This window comes from Gadus morhua, chromosome 12 (assembly GCF_902167405.1).
Source record: "Gadus morhua chromosome 12, gadMor3.0, whole genome shotgun sequence".
NCBI classification, from domain to species: Eukaryota; Metazoa; Chordata; class Actinopteri; order Gadiformes; family Gadidae; genus Gadus; species Gadus morhua.
Window position 1 is genome coordinate 25,427,363 of NC_044059.1, and position 15,308 is coordinate 25,442,670.

Below are 15,308 nucleotides of genomic sequence, written 5' to 3' on the forward strand. Positions count from 1 at the left end.
GCGATTCAAACATTCAAACAACAGGATGAGTGTTAAGGTCGAGCCCTGGACCTCAAACCATGGACCCCACCCCCCCCCCACGTCTCCCTGTGGCTACCTGGGGGTCCGCCACAGCCAGCCTGGGCATGGAGGAGGCCCGGATGGAGGCGGTCCTCCCCGGAGATCTGATCACAGCAGCGGGGTCCTGTGCGGCAGTCTGTTTCATCACCCTGTCGTACTCCACCACCTCGGGTACCTGAACCACACAACAAAGACGAGGGGGATCACAGAGAGAGCCCAGTGTGAACACCATGGGATCTCTGTAGTCGTGCGCTCCAACCTAGAAGGTTCCCCTGACCGCAATGTGTTCCCGCCAAATCGCTATAAATAAGGGGGAAATGGGGGTCGGACCTTGATGTCTTTCATGGTTGGAAGGCAACCTTGACAGTAATTGTGACGTTTGTGTCTGTTTACACGGCATCTCGGTTCTTCTCTGTCGTCTTTTTTTGGGGGGCAATTTGTGGGACTTCTCTTCAGGATCCGCAGACATGTGAGGCAGTTCAAGGTGCATTTTATAAAGACGTTGTTGATGCTGGGGAATAGCAAATGTGTTCATTCCTAAGATCTTAAAACCAAAATAATACGTCAACACAAATAAGACCAACAATAAGAGCTCTCTAAATGTCAACCACATCTCTACGTGTGTTGCAGAAGTCGGTCGCTTTGAAGCTGAATCAAAAGGGGCCGTCTGTCACCGAGCACGGTACCAGTGTGTGCATGTGGTGGTGGGGGTGCTGCTGGATGGGGTGGTGGTAGCGTCTGTAGGGTGGGTGGTGGTAGTCCTCCTCCTCCTCCTTATCAAGGGTGTGAGACAAGGGACGCTGCAGGAACATGTCCTGAGGGGAGATGGGGCTGAGGGCCACAAAACCTCCCCTGGTACTGTGAGGGGAGGGAGGGAGGGAGGGAGGGAGGGACGGAGGGAGGGAGGGGGAGAGGGAGAGGGAGAGAGAGAGAGAGAGAGAGAGAGAGAGAATTAGATGAAAGTAAAAGGATACACAGATTCTCACACACACACACACACACACACACACACACACACACACACACACACACACACACACACACACACACACACACACACACACACACACACACACACACACACACACCCCATGACTCATGATTAACAGCAACAGCCAAATGGATTGAAAGGTTTCGCTTCATAAGCGGTCCACCCACAATCTTTTCCTAAAAACTCTGTAAGCAATGGGGGTTAAAAGGTGGCAGTGTTACAGGGCTGATCCGGCGCTGTGCGTTAGGAAGGGCAGCGTCTTGGCACTGCACAGGATGTCCTGCGGCAGAGAGGACGCGTCCATACGCTGGAACATCGGAGCGTGTTTCTGTCGAGGGAGAGGAAGTCAAATTGGATAAAAAAAGAAACATTCCCACCAGCAAAGAAATGCAGCAAAGATTATGTAAAAACAAGTATTTTAGGCAGGAGAATCCGTGTATATTTATGTTTACTTCATGGCTAACACAACACTTAGCTTTACCTTAAGCGTCATGTCGAAATGAGGGTTATTTTAAAGGGGATTCGATCAAACAAGGTTCAAAAGGCCCACACACCTGATCCTCCAGCTGCTGCCGGAGCTTCTTGGCTTTGCTCTGCTTGTAATAATCCATGATCATCATGGCGGCGTAGATCTTCCCGATGGTCATATCGCTGGCTGGAGACCACACACGCCAAACAGCAGTACTCAACGTTAGCAAGAATCCAATGAACCGAGTTACATGCACTCTTGCTTAACATTAACCCTTTCCCCCCAATGGACATAGACATTGATAAACTATTGCAATGAAACAGATGTGAGACACTCATCAGCAGGTCAACAGGACGATGACTCCCACCACCTACTGTACTGATTGGTAGAGCGTGGTAGTGTGTGTGTAATGTTGGTCGTCACCTTTGTGGATGGGAACCAGCAGGTCTAGGTTCTTCTGGGAAACGTGGGGCCAGATCACAGCGATCTCCTTCTGCAGGTCGATGTCCATCTGACCCCGATCCTCACCCCCTGCCAGTACGGCGCACGCACACGCACACACACACACACACACGCACACACAAACACACGCAGAAACACGCACACAAACATGCAGGAACACACACGCACACACACATGCACACATGTACACACAGACACACACGCACACACAGACAGAAACACAAACACACATACGTGCACACGCAGGCACACACACAGACAGAAACACACACACACACACACACACACACACACACACACACACACACACACACACACACACACACACACACACACACACACACACACACACACACACACACACACACACAGAAACAAAAAGACACACAAACACCACAAAGACACAAACATTGATGTAGCAGATCCTGCATAATGCATTGGTGTCTTGTTTACTCTGCACAGTATTCACAGATCTCCGTGTTGTGGATGAGGGATGTTCTTTCCGCTGACCTCTGGCTATCTTGACCTCTAGGGCGGTGCGGATGAGAGCCATGAGGGTGGAGGTGAAGTGGACCTTCATCCCCTCGTCCACGGGCATGTTCATGAGAACCAGCCTCTGGTGAAGGGCAGAAGGGGCGCAGTCAGGGGACAGCCGGCCTTACAGAGGGTGAGTGTGTTTGTGTGCCTGTGTGTGTGTGTTTATGTGATGCATGTTGTTCTATGTGATGGATAGCATCAAGTACATTTAGGGGTTTGACTGGCTTTGTAAAGTCAAAACAACAACAATTACAACAGTGACAAACAAGCCACAGAGATCGCTTGCATTAGCGTGCGAGACATTCTCATGGTAGACATGCATGCAGAGGTGCATGCACATTGAACACACTGAACACACAGAACGCAGGAGAGTGAATGGAAGAGAGGAACCACAGTGGACAGCTAACGTCTGGTCTTTTTGCATGGCTTCTAGAAGTCCAACCACTAACCCACTTAGACCTATGTCCATACTGCGTTTGAAACGTTTGAATTATAATGAAGCTTACTCCCCCCCCTAATACGACAACTATTCCTTTGTTTTAGATATCCATAAAGATGCAAAGCCTTTAAAGCCAAACAGCCAAGTAACGCTTACAGCATTCCTCTCCTGCTCACGGAGACAAAGTAACAACACTTGAACATGATACTGTCACAACAAGCATTATCTCATCGTAGAGTCCACAGAGAAAACAAGCCGCCATATCCGATGTATGAAACACAACACGACAGTGCTTGTCCTTTGTCCTAACGGAGAACACAGTGCCTGGGTCCGTCTCCATCGTTTAGTCTACCTTATAGGCCAACTTGGAGGGGCATTTCTTGCCCAGGCCTAGAGGTGGCGACATGTTGGTCAACATCTGATACATGTCAGTGTAATGGATACGACCACTGGGGGGTGCCAGGGAGTCATGGGGATGAGCCACAAGAGATGGAGGAGGAGGAGGAGGAGGAGGAGGAGGAGGAGGAGGAGGAGGAGGAGGAGGAGGAGGAGGAGGAGGAGGAGGAGAAGAAGGAGGAACAGAGTAGGGGGGAGGAAGAGAGAGGGAGGAGGATGAAGAGGAGAAATTAAAGGGTGAAGGAACCATGGGTTGCATTCCCGAGGAAAAGGAGAGGAAGAGGAAGGGTAGAGGAAGAGGGGGGCACATAAAGGAAGAAGATAAAAGAGAAAAGGATTACTTCATGTCATCAGGGAGAGGAAGGAGAGAGTCGGGGGAGGGAGGAGTTAAAGCACAGACTGTATCCTTTCTATGCGGCCAACGTGGCATAGAAATCTTGGAAAGGAAAGAACCGAAGACAGGGTGAACACAGGAATGACAGTCTCTTCGGATCTGGTACACATACTTACCTGGATAGGATATGCTGTATGTGTCAGTGTGTGTGTCCATGTGTGTGTTTGTGTGTGTTTGTGTGCGTACGTGCGTGCGTGCGTGTGTGTTGGTCTGTGTGTATATGTATTTGTGTGTGTGTGTTTGTGTGTTGGTGTGCATGTGTGTGTGTGTTTGTATGTGTGTGTGTTGGTGTGTGTGTTTATGTGTGTTTGTTTGGGTGTATGTGTGTTTTACTGTTTTTGTGTGTCTGTGTGTGTTTATATGCATTTACACATAAACACAGAACCAGTCTGAAGCCCAATCCCTCAGGTAGAAAGGCACAGGGCTTCCCCAACGTTTTGCACCAAAGCACGTTTGAAATTCAAAGCACTCAAAGCATTTCATCGCTCTGAGGCTCGCTCGCAAATCGCTGGTCTGAGTGCCATCGGGATGTCCTGTGCCTCAGTACCCTAGGAGTAGATCGTTGTCATTCTTTCACCCAGGAGGAGACACCAGCCCTAGGGGTTCAGGCAGTTAGTTAACGGGAGGAGGAAGGCGCGAGGAGGAGGAGGAGGAGGAGGAAGAGAAGCAGGTAAAGAATGAAGGATCCCAACGGAGGAGAGAGAGGCAGAGGGGGTCTGTTCACTCGTGGTAGAGGAGAGGAGGTGTCGTTTTAGGGGGGATGCTGCTGGGTCGGCTCAGGAGGAGTTTGGGGGTGTGGGGGGGAGAGGAGAGTTTGAGGGGGAGGGGGGGGGGGGGTAGGACCAAACCTTGCATGCCACCCTGTGGGGACAGTTCTTTCCAAAGCCCAGGGGAGGTGAGATAGTGCGCACAACTTTGTACATCTCCTTATAATGGATCCTACCGCTGGAAAGAACATATGGGGTTTTAGTTGTCAGACCATTACAGAAGCCCCAGGACACACAACAAGGAGAACAGCTGTAGGTAGGGATGCACCGAAATGAAAATTCTTGGCCGAAACCGAAACCGAATATACTGAAACAGTTGGCCGAAACCGAATGCCGAACGTGGCTTTTGCTGTTTTTCATTCATTTTGCTTTAATTTTTCACCATTGCATAAATCAAACAATTAAATGTCCTTTATAAACTTTTTTGTCTTGCTTTTCAATAAAGAAAATCAATTACAAATTTGATACAAAATATTTATTTGATACTGAACGTTTTCTAACATTCCAGCAGACCTTATAGCAACAATGAACAATGTACCTTTAAATAAATGAGTAAAACAATTATTTATCTATTTATTCTGTGTATTTTTTTCGGCCTTTTTACTCCTTCGGCCGAAACCGAATATTATGTTATGGGCCATTTTCGGCCAAATATTTTCGGTGGCCGAATATTCGGTGCATCCCTAGCTGTAGGGCTTACAGTACAGTGTAAAGGCTGGGATGGGAAATCTCGATCTCTATAGTTTGAATGGCCTTTAAAGTTTCACTTTCCTTTGAGTCAGATAAGGGTGGAGGGTCAGATAAAATCTAGTTGAGCACCATTGCTCTCCAACCCTGCTTAACGTTCCCCCTCAACATATCATTGCATGTTACCGTTTTATGTGCACATTTATAATCAAGTATGGGTCTTTAGGCAGTCTCTATGATCCTAGTCATAGAGACTCTGTCGCCCTGATACAAAATACAGCCTTGTGCCTTTTGTGCTTGTAGAGTCATAGATTTGAGGGTTGATAATTATTTACTATTTAACTACAGCGTATTCCAAGGCTTTGTTACTCAATTCTGATTGGTCTCTTGCGTCTGTATAACAAACCGCTGCACTGTATATCACATCACCGCTATGTCTAACAGGCCGTTGCTATGAACAACAGACCGTTGCTATGCATAACAGACCGTTGCTATGTATAACAGAACGTTGCTATGTATAACAGAACGTTGCTATGTTTAACAGGCCGTTGCTATGTATAACAGACCATTTGCTATGGGTGCGATTTCAAAGCTTTTTTGAGCAGTAGTAAAAAAAGCTTTTTTTAATCAATAAAACTATTTTTGGTTTTTATATTTTGTGACGAATGTTTAATCGCCCGTGTTTTTAGCGGGATAATGTACCTCCAGCCTGTCATTACCACAAAAATAAACCCCTTGAGGGTGATTAGAGATGTTAATATTAGGTTAGTTATCAGGGGTCATCCTTTACTTTGCGATCATGACAGGCTCGCTGTTTCTTACCCCTTACATCAAATAGTGATCATCATCATCATAATCATCTTCATCCATCCTCCATAATCTTCGTCTTCATCATCATCATCACCATCACCATCACCCTCACTTGCATTTATAAAGCAGTACTTATCCGAGAACCCAAGTTGCATTTTTTCATATCCGCATTACTAAAGTGTGATAATGTTTCCAAGATGGCGGCTTACCACGCAGCCCGGTCGTACTCCCCCCAGATGCGCACAAACTCGTCCAGGTGGTGAGGGCCCAGGATGGAGGAGTCTCTGGTCAGGTACTCAAAGTTATCCATGATCACCGCCACAAACAGGTTCAGCATCTGGACAGAAGGCCCACGTCAGAGAGGCAGGGGAGAAGAGCTGTCTATGGCGGTATTCTGACGGTTTGCAGAGACTGTGCGACGCCACCGAAAATACATCAACATAATATCAGTGATTGCTGAGATTATTGATTTCTCATTTGATTTGATTCATTACACGGTTTGACAAGTGAAGAGTGATTTGAACATTAACAGAAATGTGAATAGAAACAGGGTGAAGGTAAGTATAACTAATAAAGTTAATCTACAACTACAAAGAAATGTACAAAAGGGTTAAATACTGGAAACGCAGTATAAATGGAAAACACACACAACAAAAGGTCAAATAACCTGATTCTAGGCGGTAATAGATGGCTGTGTGCCTCACCAGGAAGGAGCTGAAGAAGATGAAGGAGACGAAATAGAAGTATGCAAAGTCGGTCCCACAGCCCCCCTCCTGGTCGGAGGTCAGCAGCGCAGGAGTATGAGAGGCGGGCAGCTCACAGCGCTGCCCCCCAAGACAGGACAGCATGATCTCCTGCCACGACTCCCCTGTAGCACTCCTACACACACACACACCACACACACACACACACACACAGACACACACACACACACACACACAGACACATGCATGCATGCACAGACACACGCGCACACACACACACACACACAGACACATGCATGCATGCACACACACACACACACACACACACACACACACACACACACACACACACACACACACAGACACATGCATGCATGCACAGACACACGCGCACACACACACACACACCCACACACACACATTCATGCATGCATGCACAGACACACGCGCACACACACACGCACAGACACACGCGGACACACACAAAAACGCCCATACATACACACAGAGACAAGCATGCACACAAACAAAAACCCACGCACACACAAATATACCCATACACACACCCACACGCAAGCACACACACACACACACACACACACACACACACACACACACACACACACACACACACACACACACACACACACACACACACACACACACACACACACACACACACACACACACACACACACACAGTCTACTTAAGCTCTTATGAGAGCACTTGGCGGGTGCACTTGAAAAACATTATTAAGTGCACATGAAACGTTGACTATTAACTATCTGCTAATTAAAGGTATCACTTACTCATGTATCTCAAAGATTTATGTTTTGCATCTGAACATGAAAAATGACAAGATCAAGCCACAGTACCTGAAGAGCAGCATCAGAGCACCAAAAAAGGTCCTAAAGTTGTTGTGTTGATTGATATGCGTTTCCTCATCCAGCTTTATGTTCCCAAACACCTGGTGCATGCAGATGAATACACTTTAATTAAAGTTCATTCATTATTGATAGTGCAATAAAACCTAGGTTTTACACACATGCATACACACTGTTAATGCATTCAGTGAGCAAATAGGCTAAAAGCCTTCAGGTGCCAGCCTTTGTGTTCCTGAATAGTAAACTAATAGGTCGCCTGCCATTCAAATCCCCACTATTAGAGCTTCGAATCCCACTTGTAATCAGAATGCCCACTTTGCACTGTGTTTCAACATGGGTTGTTGATCCCCTATCAAATGTCCAATGTATGTGAAAGAGCTGGATCTGGAGTGATGATAAGAGGCTGATAGAGGCGTCATGAGAGCATCGATCTCATATTTAGCGATCCTATTTTCAGTTTGATTTAACAACGCGATTATATCCTCCCTCGTCATCACATCTCCATCGGACGCGGCGACTGCTAAAACGCACACACGCTGATCCCGCCCGCGCTAGTCCTCCGTCGGCTCTCTGACCTGCATGCCGATGATGGCGTAGATGAAGAAGAGCATGGCGATGAGCAGGCAGACGTAGGGCAGGGCCTTGAAGGACTGGACGAAGGTCCACAGCAGGATGCGGATAGTGTAGCCCTGCCGCAGCAGCTTGATCAGCCGCGCCGCGCGGAACAGCTTCAGGAAGCTCATGTTGAACGTGTCGTCCGACTGCAGATGAGACAGGGGGCGCGGCACAGACGGACGGACGACGGTGTCGACCGGGGGGAGAGATGTGATGTGAACGCAGGGACGGTATCGTTTGAGAAATGGACAGATTGTAAAAGATTTTCCTGACGTAGTTACGCGGAAAAAGAGAGGTCGACATGAGTCGTTTAAAAAAGAGAAGAGGCTATCATAGAAGCGGTTTTCTGACCCTCCAGGCCTGCCACAAATCGCAGCACCGGGAGGCACATTCAAGGCCGGCGCTTCTGGCTCGGTAACAGGCAGAGTAGGAGTTTAACTTGCATGTAACACCCACGTGAACACGGGGAGAACATATAAACATATAAACATGGAAAGGTCCCCCCCCCCCTAACAGCCTTAGAGCAATAGAAAAGGCAGACTATGGTTTTAATATTTTATGTATCATGTTGTTCATATTTTCCAAATCAATCGGTATGAATTTCTCTCCATTTAGTACCTGCATGACCACGATCTCCGTAATGCTTCCCAAGACGGTGATGAAGTCGAATATGTTCCAGGTGTCTCTGAAGTAGTTCTGCAGGAGACGGAGAGAAGAGGGGAGAGAAGGGTAATCTCAGATACACACAGCACTTGACCGCTACAGGAACCCACTGGAGGCGTCTGGGGTGAGGGGCTGGCTCATTATCTCACCAGGAAGCCAAAGGCCATGATCTTGAGGATGCACTCGACGGAGAAGAGAACGGTGAAGGCTGTGTTCAGGTGCTTCAGGACTGCATCGTAGGCCGGTGGGGCTGAATAGTACTGCGACACACAGCATACAAACAGGACTTAATAGGATACAATGCAATAGGACACAATGCGAGTGCCATTCAACACATTACAATGCACTACATATCCATTAAGGAGTTGTTTTTGTGTCTTTCAGTAGCATTGCTGTCCTTTCAGTTCAGGGAGTTAAATCTTTCCAATGTGATAAGTTGATAGTACGAAAAAAAAATGGTTGAGGAATGGTCCTCATTTCACAAGACGACACTGATTTAAGGGAGGGAATCATAACAAGAAATCATGATATAAAAAAATGACATTTAATCATTGTTTACATGAAGAGTTCATGCCGCGAGCAGACAACAGACTGCTACGTGGAGAAGGAGAGGAGAAGCGAACAGAAACGCAGTGCGGTGCGGGAGAAGACCTTTAAGAAGAGACGGCTCAACAAGACGGATGAGTCTCCGCCATGATGGAACATTTCCTTCACACCTAGAAATAGTCCTTTAGCCTTAGCCCGTCTGACCCATGCTACTATAAGCGGACTCATTCTTCTGGGTGGGTGGGTGGATGGGGTGGGGTTGGGGATGGGGGGAGACAGCATCAGCCACACTTAATGGGCCCATGCTAAAGAGGGGGCCGCTGGCTATTATCGATCAATATTTAATATGCGCTGAGTCACAGCACGGCTCCAGCTCCAGAGCCTGTCAAGGGGCCGGGGGATGTAACCAGTAGTAAAGAACAAGCCGAAATAGGTCATTACTAATAAAGTAATATTATTATGTTCATGTTTTTATAATCATTCATATCGGATACTAATAATAATAGAACTCTCTGTGGTGCTTTGATGGTCCCCAGTAAGAGCCTGTGGGCTCTCAGTCAATACTGTTGGAAGAATCTCCACCAAATGATCCACGGAGATGAATCGGGAACATCAACACAGCCCAGGGGAGTGAGGACTGAGGGGGCCTCACAAGCATGCGAGCGTTAACACACATTCATCACCGTGTCTTAACAGTAATAATGTCTTCTCTGGTCATTCCCATCGTCTTCAAGTGCTACGGGAACAGGTCTCAGAATAATTTCCTGTTCAGCGTGAGTCACTTCGGGGAAAGAAGTCAATCGATTAACCTGCATCGTTCTTAACGAGGCCCCTGTTATGGTTCTGACATCCCCTCAACATTCGACAGTACTCCGTTTATAGTGTTGAGAATACATCGTGTTTAACGGCGTTGGTCTTCACTCGTTCCCCCCACCTTCATCATCAGCACGATGGTGTTGAGGGCGATCATGGCCAGCACGGTGTACTCGAAGGAGGGCGAGACCACGAAGTGCCAGAGACGGTACTGGAAGGTGTGGCGGTTCTGGGGCATGTATCTGGTCAGTGGCTTGGCGCTGATGGCAAAGTCTATGCAGGCCCGCTGCAAGTGGGAGAGAGACATAGACAGAGAGGGGAAAGTGAGTGAGTGAGTGAGTGAATGAGAGAGAGAGAGAGAGAGAGATTGTAAGAACAGATTTGTTTTTTTGAGAGTGAGCGTTTCATTTTCTTTACTTTCTGTTTTCCTCTATAAGGGAAGAAAAAAAAATGCTATCGACCAAAGAGCTGTTTTTTTTTTTCAGTTGTTTATTTGTTTGGCCATGGTTTACACTGCTTGAAAGCTAATATGGTATGACAGACGGCAGACACACACATAGGAACTCGATATGAAAGGGCCACAGCAGGGAAAAGCAAAACAAACTGAAAGTCGAAAGAGTTCAACTAAGCTTTAGATCGTAATGCCGGGTTATATAATATGAATAAATAATGATGAGAAAATACTCTCTTAAAATGATCAAATATGAGTGGGAAATATCAGTGAAAAGGAAAAAAATGTTTTATTCTGATACTATACTTTCCATTTCCATTTATCTCAATAAAATGATGTGTGCATATGTGTGTGTGTGCATTTCTATAATTGTGCATGTGCGTGTGTGTGTTCATGTGAATATGTGTGTGTGTGTGTGTGTGTGTCTCCTCACCTCGTTCTTCTCCAGGCTACACTCCTCCATCATCTTGTCCCCCTGTTCCTGGAAGGTGATGATGATGAGCGCCACAAAGATGTTGACGAAGAAGAAGGGGAACACCACAAAGTAGATGACGTAGAAGATGGACATCTCCATCCTGTTGCCCCGGCTGGGTCCTCTGTCCTCCTCCGTCACGTCCACAGAGTGCTGCAGAACCCTGAACACACACACACACACACACACACACACACACACACACACACACACACACACACACACACACACACACACACACACACACACACACACACACACACACACACACACACACACCATTATTGTAAGCACATTTATGTTCTTATCGTGCAAGTTCACTTGTTATTCCCTTTATATTTCTGTAAATAAAGTTTGATTTGATGTTCTACTTCAACTAAGGGTATCATCTCAGTTTTCAATGTATAGCTTCAGGGCAGGTTTTTCTAGTTTATAGAACTAGACAAAAATAAAGCAAATTGTACATTTACTACCGTTCATTTATCTGAGAGTGAAGGTAACGAAGGCCGCAGCCGACTTCCACCATAATTTAGCCGTTTTCTAAATACAACATTACGGTGCTGTGTCATAGAAGCCTGAAAGTTATCATGTCAACAAGCTCTTCTGCTGGTCGACCCGTGAGACAGCAGAGACACTTACTCCTAAAGGTATGTGTCAATAACCCTGCCTCACAATAACACAACAACCTTCCATCAACATGGGATAGTTACCGCCAGTCGTAAAAAGCTCCCCATGCATGACTAAATGCTTTGTTTCCCGTGTCTTATGGTTACACATCACGCCAGCCTTTCTCATGCTTTTCATGAACCTACACTACAAAGGCTTAATCAAGGAATACTTCATTAGACCACAACCTTTACATTAAAAAAGCCTCCCTAAAAAAAAGGTTATATCAAAAAGAATATCACTTTGTTTCCTTTAACATTTGCCTTGACCGTGATTGGTCAAACCAGATATGGGAAAAAAAACAAGGTGGGTCATCCGATTGGCCGGGCACTCACTGCGGCCATCCCTCCCCGGTGGACACGGTGAACAGGGTCAGCAGGGCCCAGACCACGCTGTCGTAGTGGAACTCGTGTCTCTTCCAGTCCCGCCTCTTCACCTCCTTCTTGTCCTTCCCGTAGTCGATGTAGTAGCCCCTGGACAGACAAGACAACGTGGTAGAGATTACATTAAGGAGTGTGTGTGTGTGTGTGTGTGTGTGTGTGTGTGTGTGTGTGTGTGTGTGTGTGTGTGTGTGTGTGTGTGTGTGTGTGTGTGTGTGTGCGTGTGTGTTCGATGTGTAAATAGACTAAATGGTAAACTATCTATCACTTTTCTAACGAGTGGCCACTCATAGCACTTTAAAATTATTTCCTCACATTGGCCCATTCATACACAGACGCCGGTGTCAACCATGCAAGGCGACAGCCAGCTCATCAGGATGAGGTGCCTTGCTCAGAGACAGTTCAACACTTGTCCAGGAGGAGCGGGGGATCGAACCAGCATCTGTCCAGTCGCCAGAGAACCCGCTCTTCCTCCTGAGACGAGGCGCACTCTTGTGTGTTTGTGTGCGTGTATGAGTACGTGCTTGTTGTGTATGAGAGTACGTGTGTGCTTGTAAATCCATTCAAATTCTCATCCCAAATTCAACTCATCCAATCCATGTCTACATGGGGATCAACAGAAGGGGAGGACCCCAGGCCGGGTCCTACTGGCAGTCTTTCTCCGTGTCCTTGGAGCCGTCGGTGCAGTAGAAGAACTTCCCCTTGAAGAGCTGCACGGCGATGACGGCGAAGATGAACATGAAGAGTTTGTAGACGATCAGGATGTTGAAGACGTTCTTCAGAGACGTGACCACGCAGTCGAACACGGCCTGGAGAGCAGGGGGTACAGCAGAGGGGGGGGGGGGGGTCACTTGGTGTGTCGAGGTGTAGAAGATGCATGGATGTTACACGATCCAATCCAATATGTCTATCCTGTCCTCCCACTCTTCTTACCTCACCCTTCCACTCCCCCCCCTTCCTTCCGCTCCTTTCCTCTCTTCCCCCTCTCCTGTCCCCTCCTTCTCCTACTCCTACTTAACCTCGCCCATCCTTTCCTCTCTACTCACCCCCATTCCTTCCTCCCCTTTCTTCTCCCCTCCCACCACCCTAACTCCTCCCCTCCTCCTCTCTTTTCTCCTCCCCGCCAAACCCTTTCGCCCCTACTCCTCATGCTCCCAGCTCGTCCTCCTTCTACTCCACCACCTCCTCACTGTTTATCCTCGGGTGATGTCTGTTTACCACCTTGACTGTCTGTCAGACTCTCTGCTTGTCTCAGGCGTCTCACCAAGGCCCTTGGTGTAACGAGTGTGTGCTTGTCACAATATCTTTAATGCTCAAGGCTAGCTTTAGGCTAGCCTTGAGCATACGTGCACACAGACACATACACACACACACACACACACACACACACACACACACACGCACTTTGAAGATATAACAGCTCAATAAAATACATTGTTTTAAATCCTTGCGGTCCTCATGCACCCTGACAGGAATACCGATGACTGAGAGTACGATGGAGACAGAAGAGGGATGCTGCTGACCTTGAGTTTAGGGAGCCTCTTGATGGTCTTCAGCGGTCTGAGGACGCGCAGAACTCTCAGAGACTTGATGGTCTTAATGTCCCGGCCCTTATTGTTCCTGCCCAGAAGAACGGTGAGAAGGTTAAGCCTCACGACGTCGAATGGTTTACAGACACCTTGATTAGCGTTGGATTATACTGTGTCCTTCGACGTCTGAAAGCATTTTCAATGGTGAAGGACTTTTAACGTGGGTGTCTTTCTGTTGCATTGTCGCCTTACCCCAACACATTGCTGGAGGTCAGTCCCACAAGGACGCCAGCCACATCATTAAGGTATGACAGGAGAGAGAGAAAGCGAGAGAGAGCGAGAGCGAGAGCGAGAGCGCGAGAGAGAGAGAGAAACACACAAAGAAAGAAACAGAGACACACACACACACACACACACACACACACACACACACACACACACACACACACACACACACACACACACACACACACACACACACACACACACACACACACACACAGGGCAGTTATAATACTGTACATGCAAACAAATGTCTTTCAGCCATTGGCAAAGTAATTGCAAACTAGACTCAGTGAGTGAAACATGAAGTTAATATTGTTATGTCCTGCATCAACGCATTATGATATATACATACACAATTCTGTAATATTGCAATATTCAAGTGGTAATCTCGACGATTTTCATGCAAATAAATGTCTGTTCAAGGCACCCGGAGCGATGTCGTGGTTTCGGCAAACGTGCTGTGTGTTGTTGAAGATATCAGTCGCACCTCCCCACCTCGCTACGTCCCCCCCCCCGACCGAAGGCCACATCGGATATAAATGCGGGTTTTACTTGACTACTATCTCTATTTATCTTGTATCGATGAAGATAATGAATGCAAAGATGCCGCCAAAGAGAACGAAAACGGAAATCGTTTTTGATTCGATTGCCACTTTAACAATATGCAAAGAATTTCCGATAAATATGAAGACATCGCAGGCTGGGGACTGACGTGAGGGCGAAAGACACCAGCGCTCCGATCACAACGATGAAGTCCAGGATGTTCCAGAGGTCTCTGAAGTATGAGCCGTCGTGGAGGATCAGACCCATGTTAATCATCTGGGGAGCGAAGGAGAGAAGACAACCGTGATGTGAAGGGAAATGTACATCTGAAGTCAGAACTGGCTGTCTCTGTAAGGAGTTCTGTCTGTTGAGAGATATATTGTTTCTCTTTCTTTTGACCAATGTACTTATTGTGAGTCACTTTTGATACAAGCGGCTGCTAAATCCCTCAATGTAAATGTAATTATAAAGGATTAGCTTTTATGTGAACGCCTTTATCCAAATAATCATGCAGTCTATAAATTGTTAAAAAACATTTTTTTTTGGTTTCTTTAAAACCATTGATGTTGTATAATATTCTTCTTTACTTAGCCCAAGGGTATAATCTAAATCATAATATTTTGTCTCGCTCCCCCGTAGTATTGAAGTTAATTTTAAACTCCACCAAGCATGCAACCCATCATGAATACCAACCTTGATAATCATTTCAAAGGTGAAGACTCCAGTAAACACATAATCAAAATA

At 46.8% G+C, this 15,308-nt stretch overlaps 1 protein-coding gene across 1 annotated transcript in view; it reads right to left on the reverse strand.

Moving 5' to 3' along the window:
• Positions 1 to 15,308, reverse strand: part of cacna1ea (calcium channel, voltage-dependent, R type, alpha 1E subunit a) — a 62,032-nt gene that overhangs the window by 6,099 nt on the left and 40,625 nt on the right. Inside the window, exons 23-43 of the mRNA XM_030371731.1 lie at positions 15,258 to 15,308; positions 14,734 to 14,840; positions 13,989 to 14,000; positions 13,731 to 13,827; positions 12,856 to 13,016; positions 12,163 to 12,300; positions 11,123 to 11,324; positions 10,360 to 10,524; positions 9,029 to 9,139; positions 8,835 to 8,912; positions 8,177 to 8,362; positions 7,593 to 7,684; positions 6,717 to 6,891; positions 6,222 to 6,349; positions 3,311 to 3,407; positions 2,493 to 2,598; positions 1,944 to 2,051; positions 1,606 to 1,706; positions 1,273 to 1,379; positions 747 to 918; positions 98 to 235 (exon numbers count right to left, since the gene is read on the reverse strand). The exon at positions 15,258 to 15,308 is cut by the window's right edge and continues 9 nt beyond it. Of these exons, the coding sequence (XP_030227591.1) occupies positions 98 to 235; positions 747 to 918; positions 1,273 to 1,379; positions 1,606 to 1,706; positions 1,944 to 2,051; positions 2,493 to 2,598; positions 3,311 to 3,407; positions 6,222 to 6,349; positions 6,717 to 6,891; positions 7,593 to 7,684; positions 8,177 to 8,362; positions 8,835 to 8,912; positions 9,029 to 9,139; positions 10,360 to 10,524; positions 11,123 to 11,324; positions 12,163 to 12,300; positions 12,856 to 13,016; positions 13,731 to 13,827; positions 13,989 to 14,000; positions 14,734 to 14,840; positions 15,258 to 15,308 (2,532 nt within the window). The remainder of the gene's footprint in view (positions 1 to 97; positions 236 to 746; positions 919 to 1,272; positions 1,380 to 1,605; positions 1,707 to 1,943; positions 2,052 to 2,492; positions 2,599 to 3,310; positions 3,408 to 6,221; positions 6,350 to 6,716; positions 6,892 to 7,592; positions 7,685 to 8,176; positions 8,363 to 8,834; positions 8,913 to 9,028; positions 9,140 to 10,359; positions 10,525 to 11,122; positions 11,325 to 12,162; positions 12,301 to 12,855; positions 13,017 to 13,730; positions 13,828 to 13,988; positions 14,001 to 14,733; positions 14,841 to 15,257) is intronic.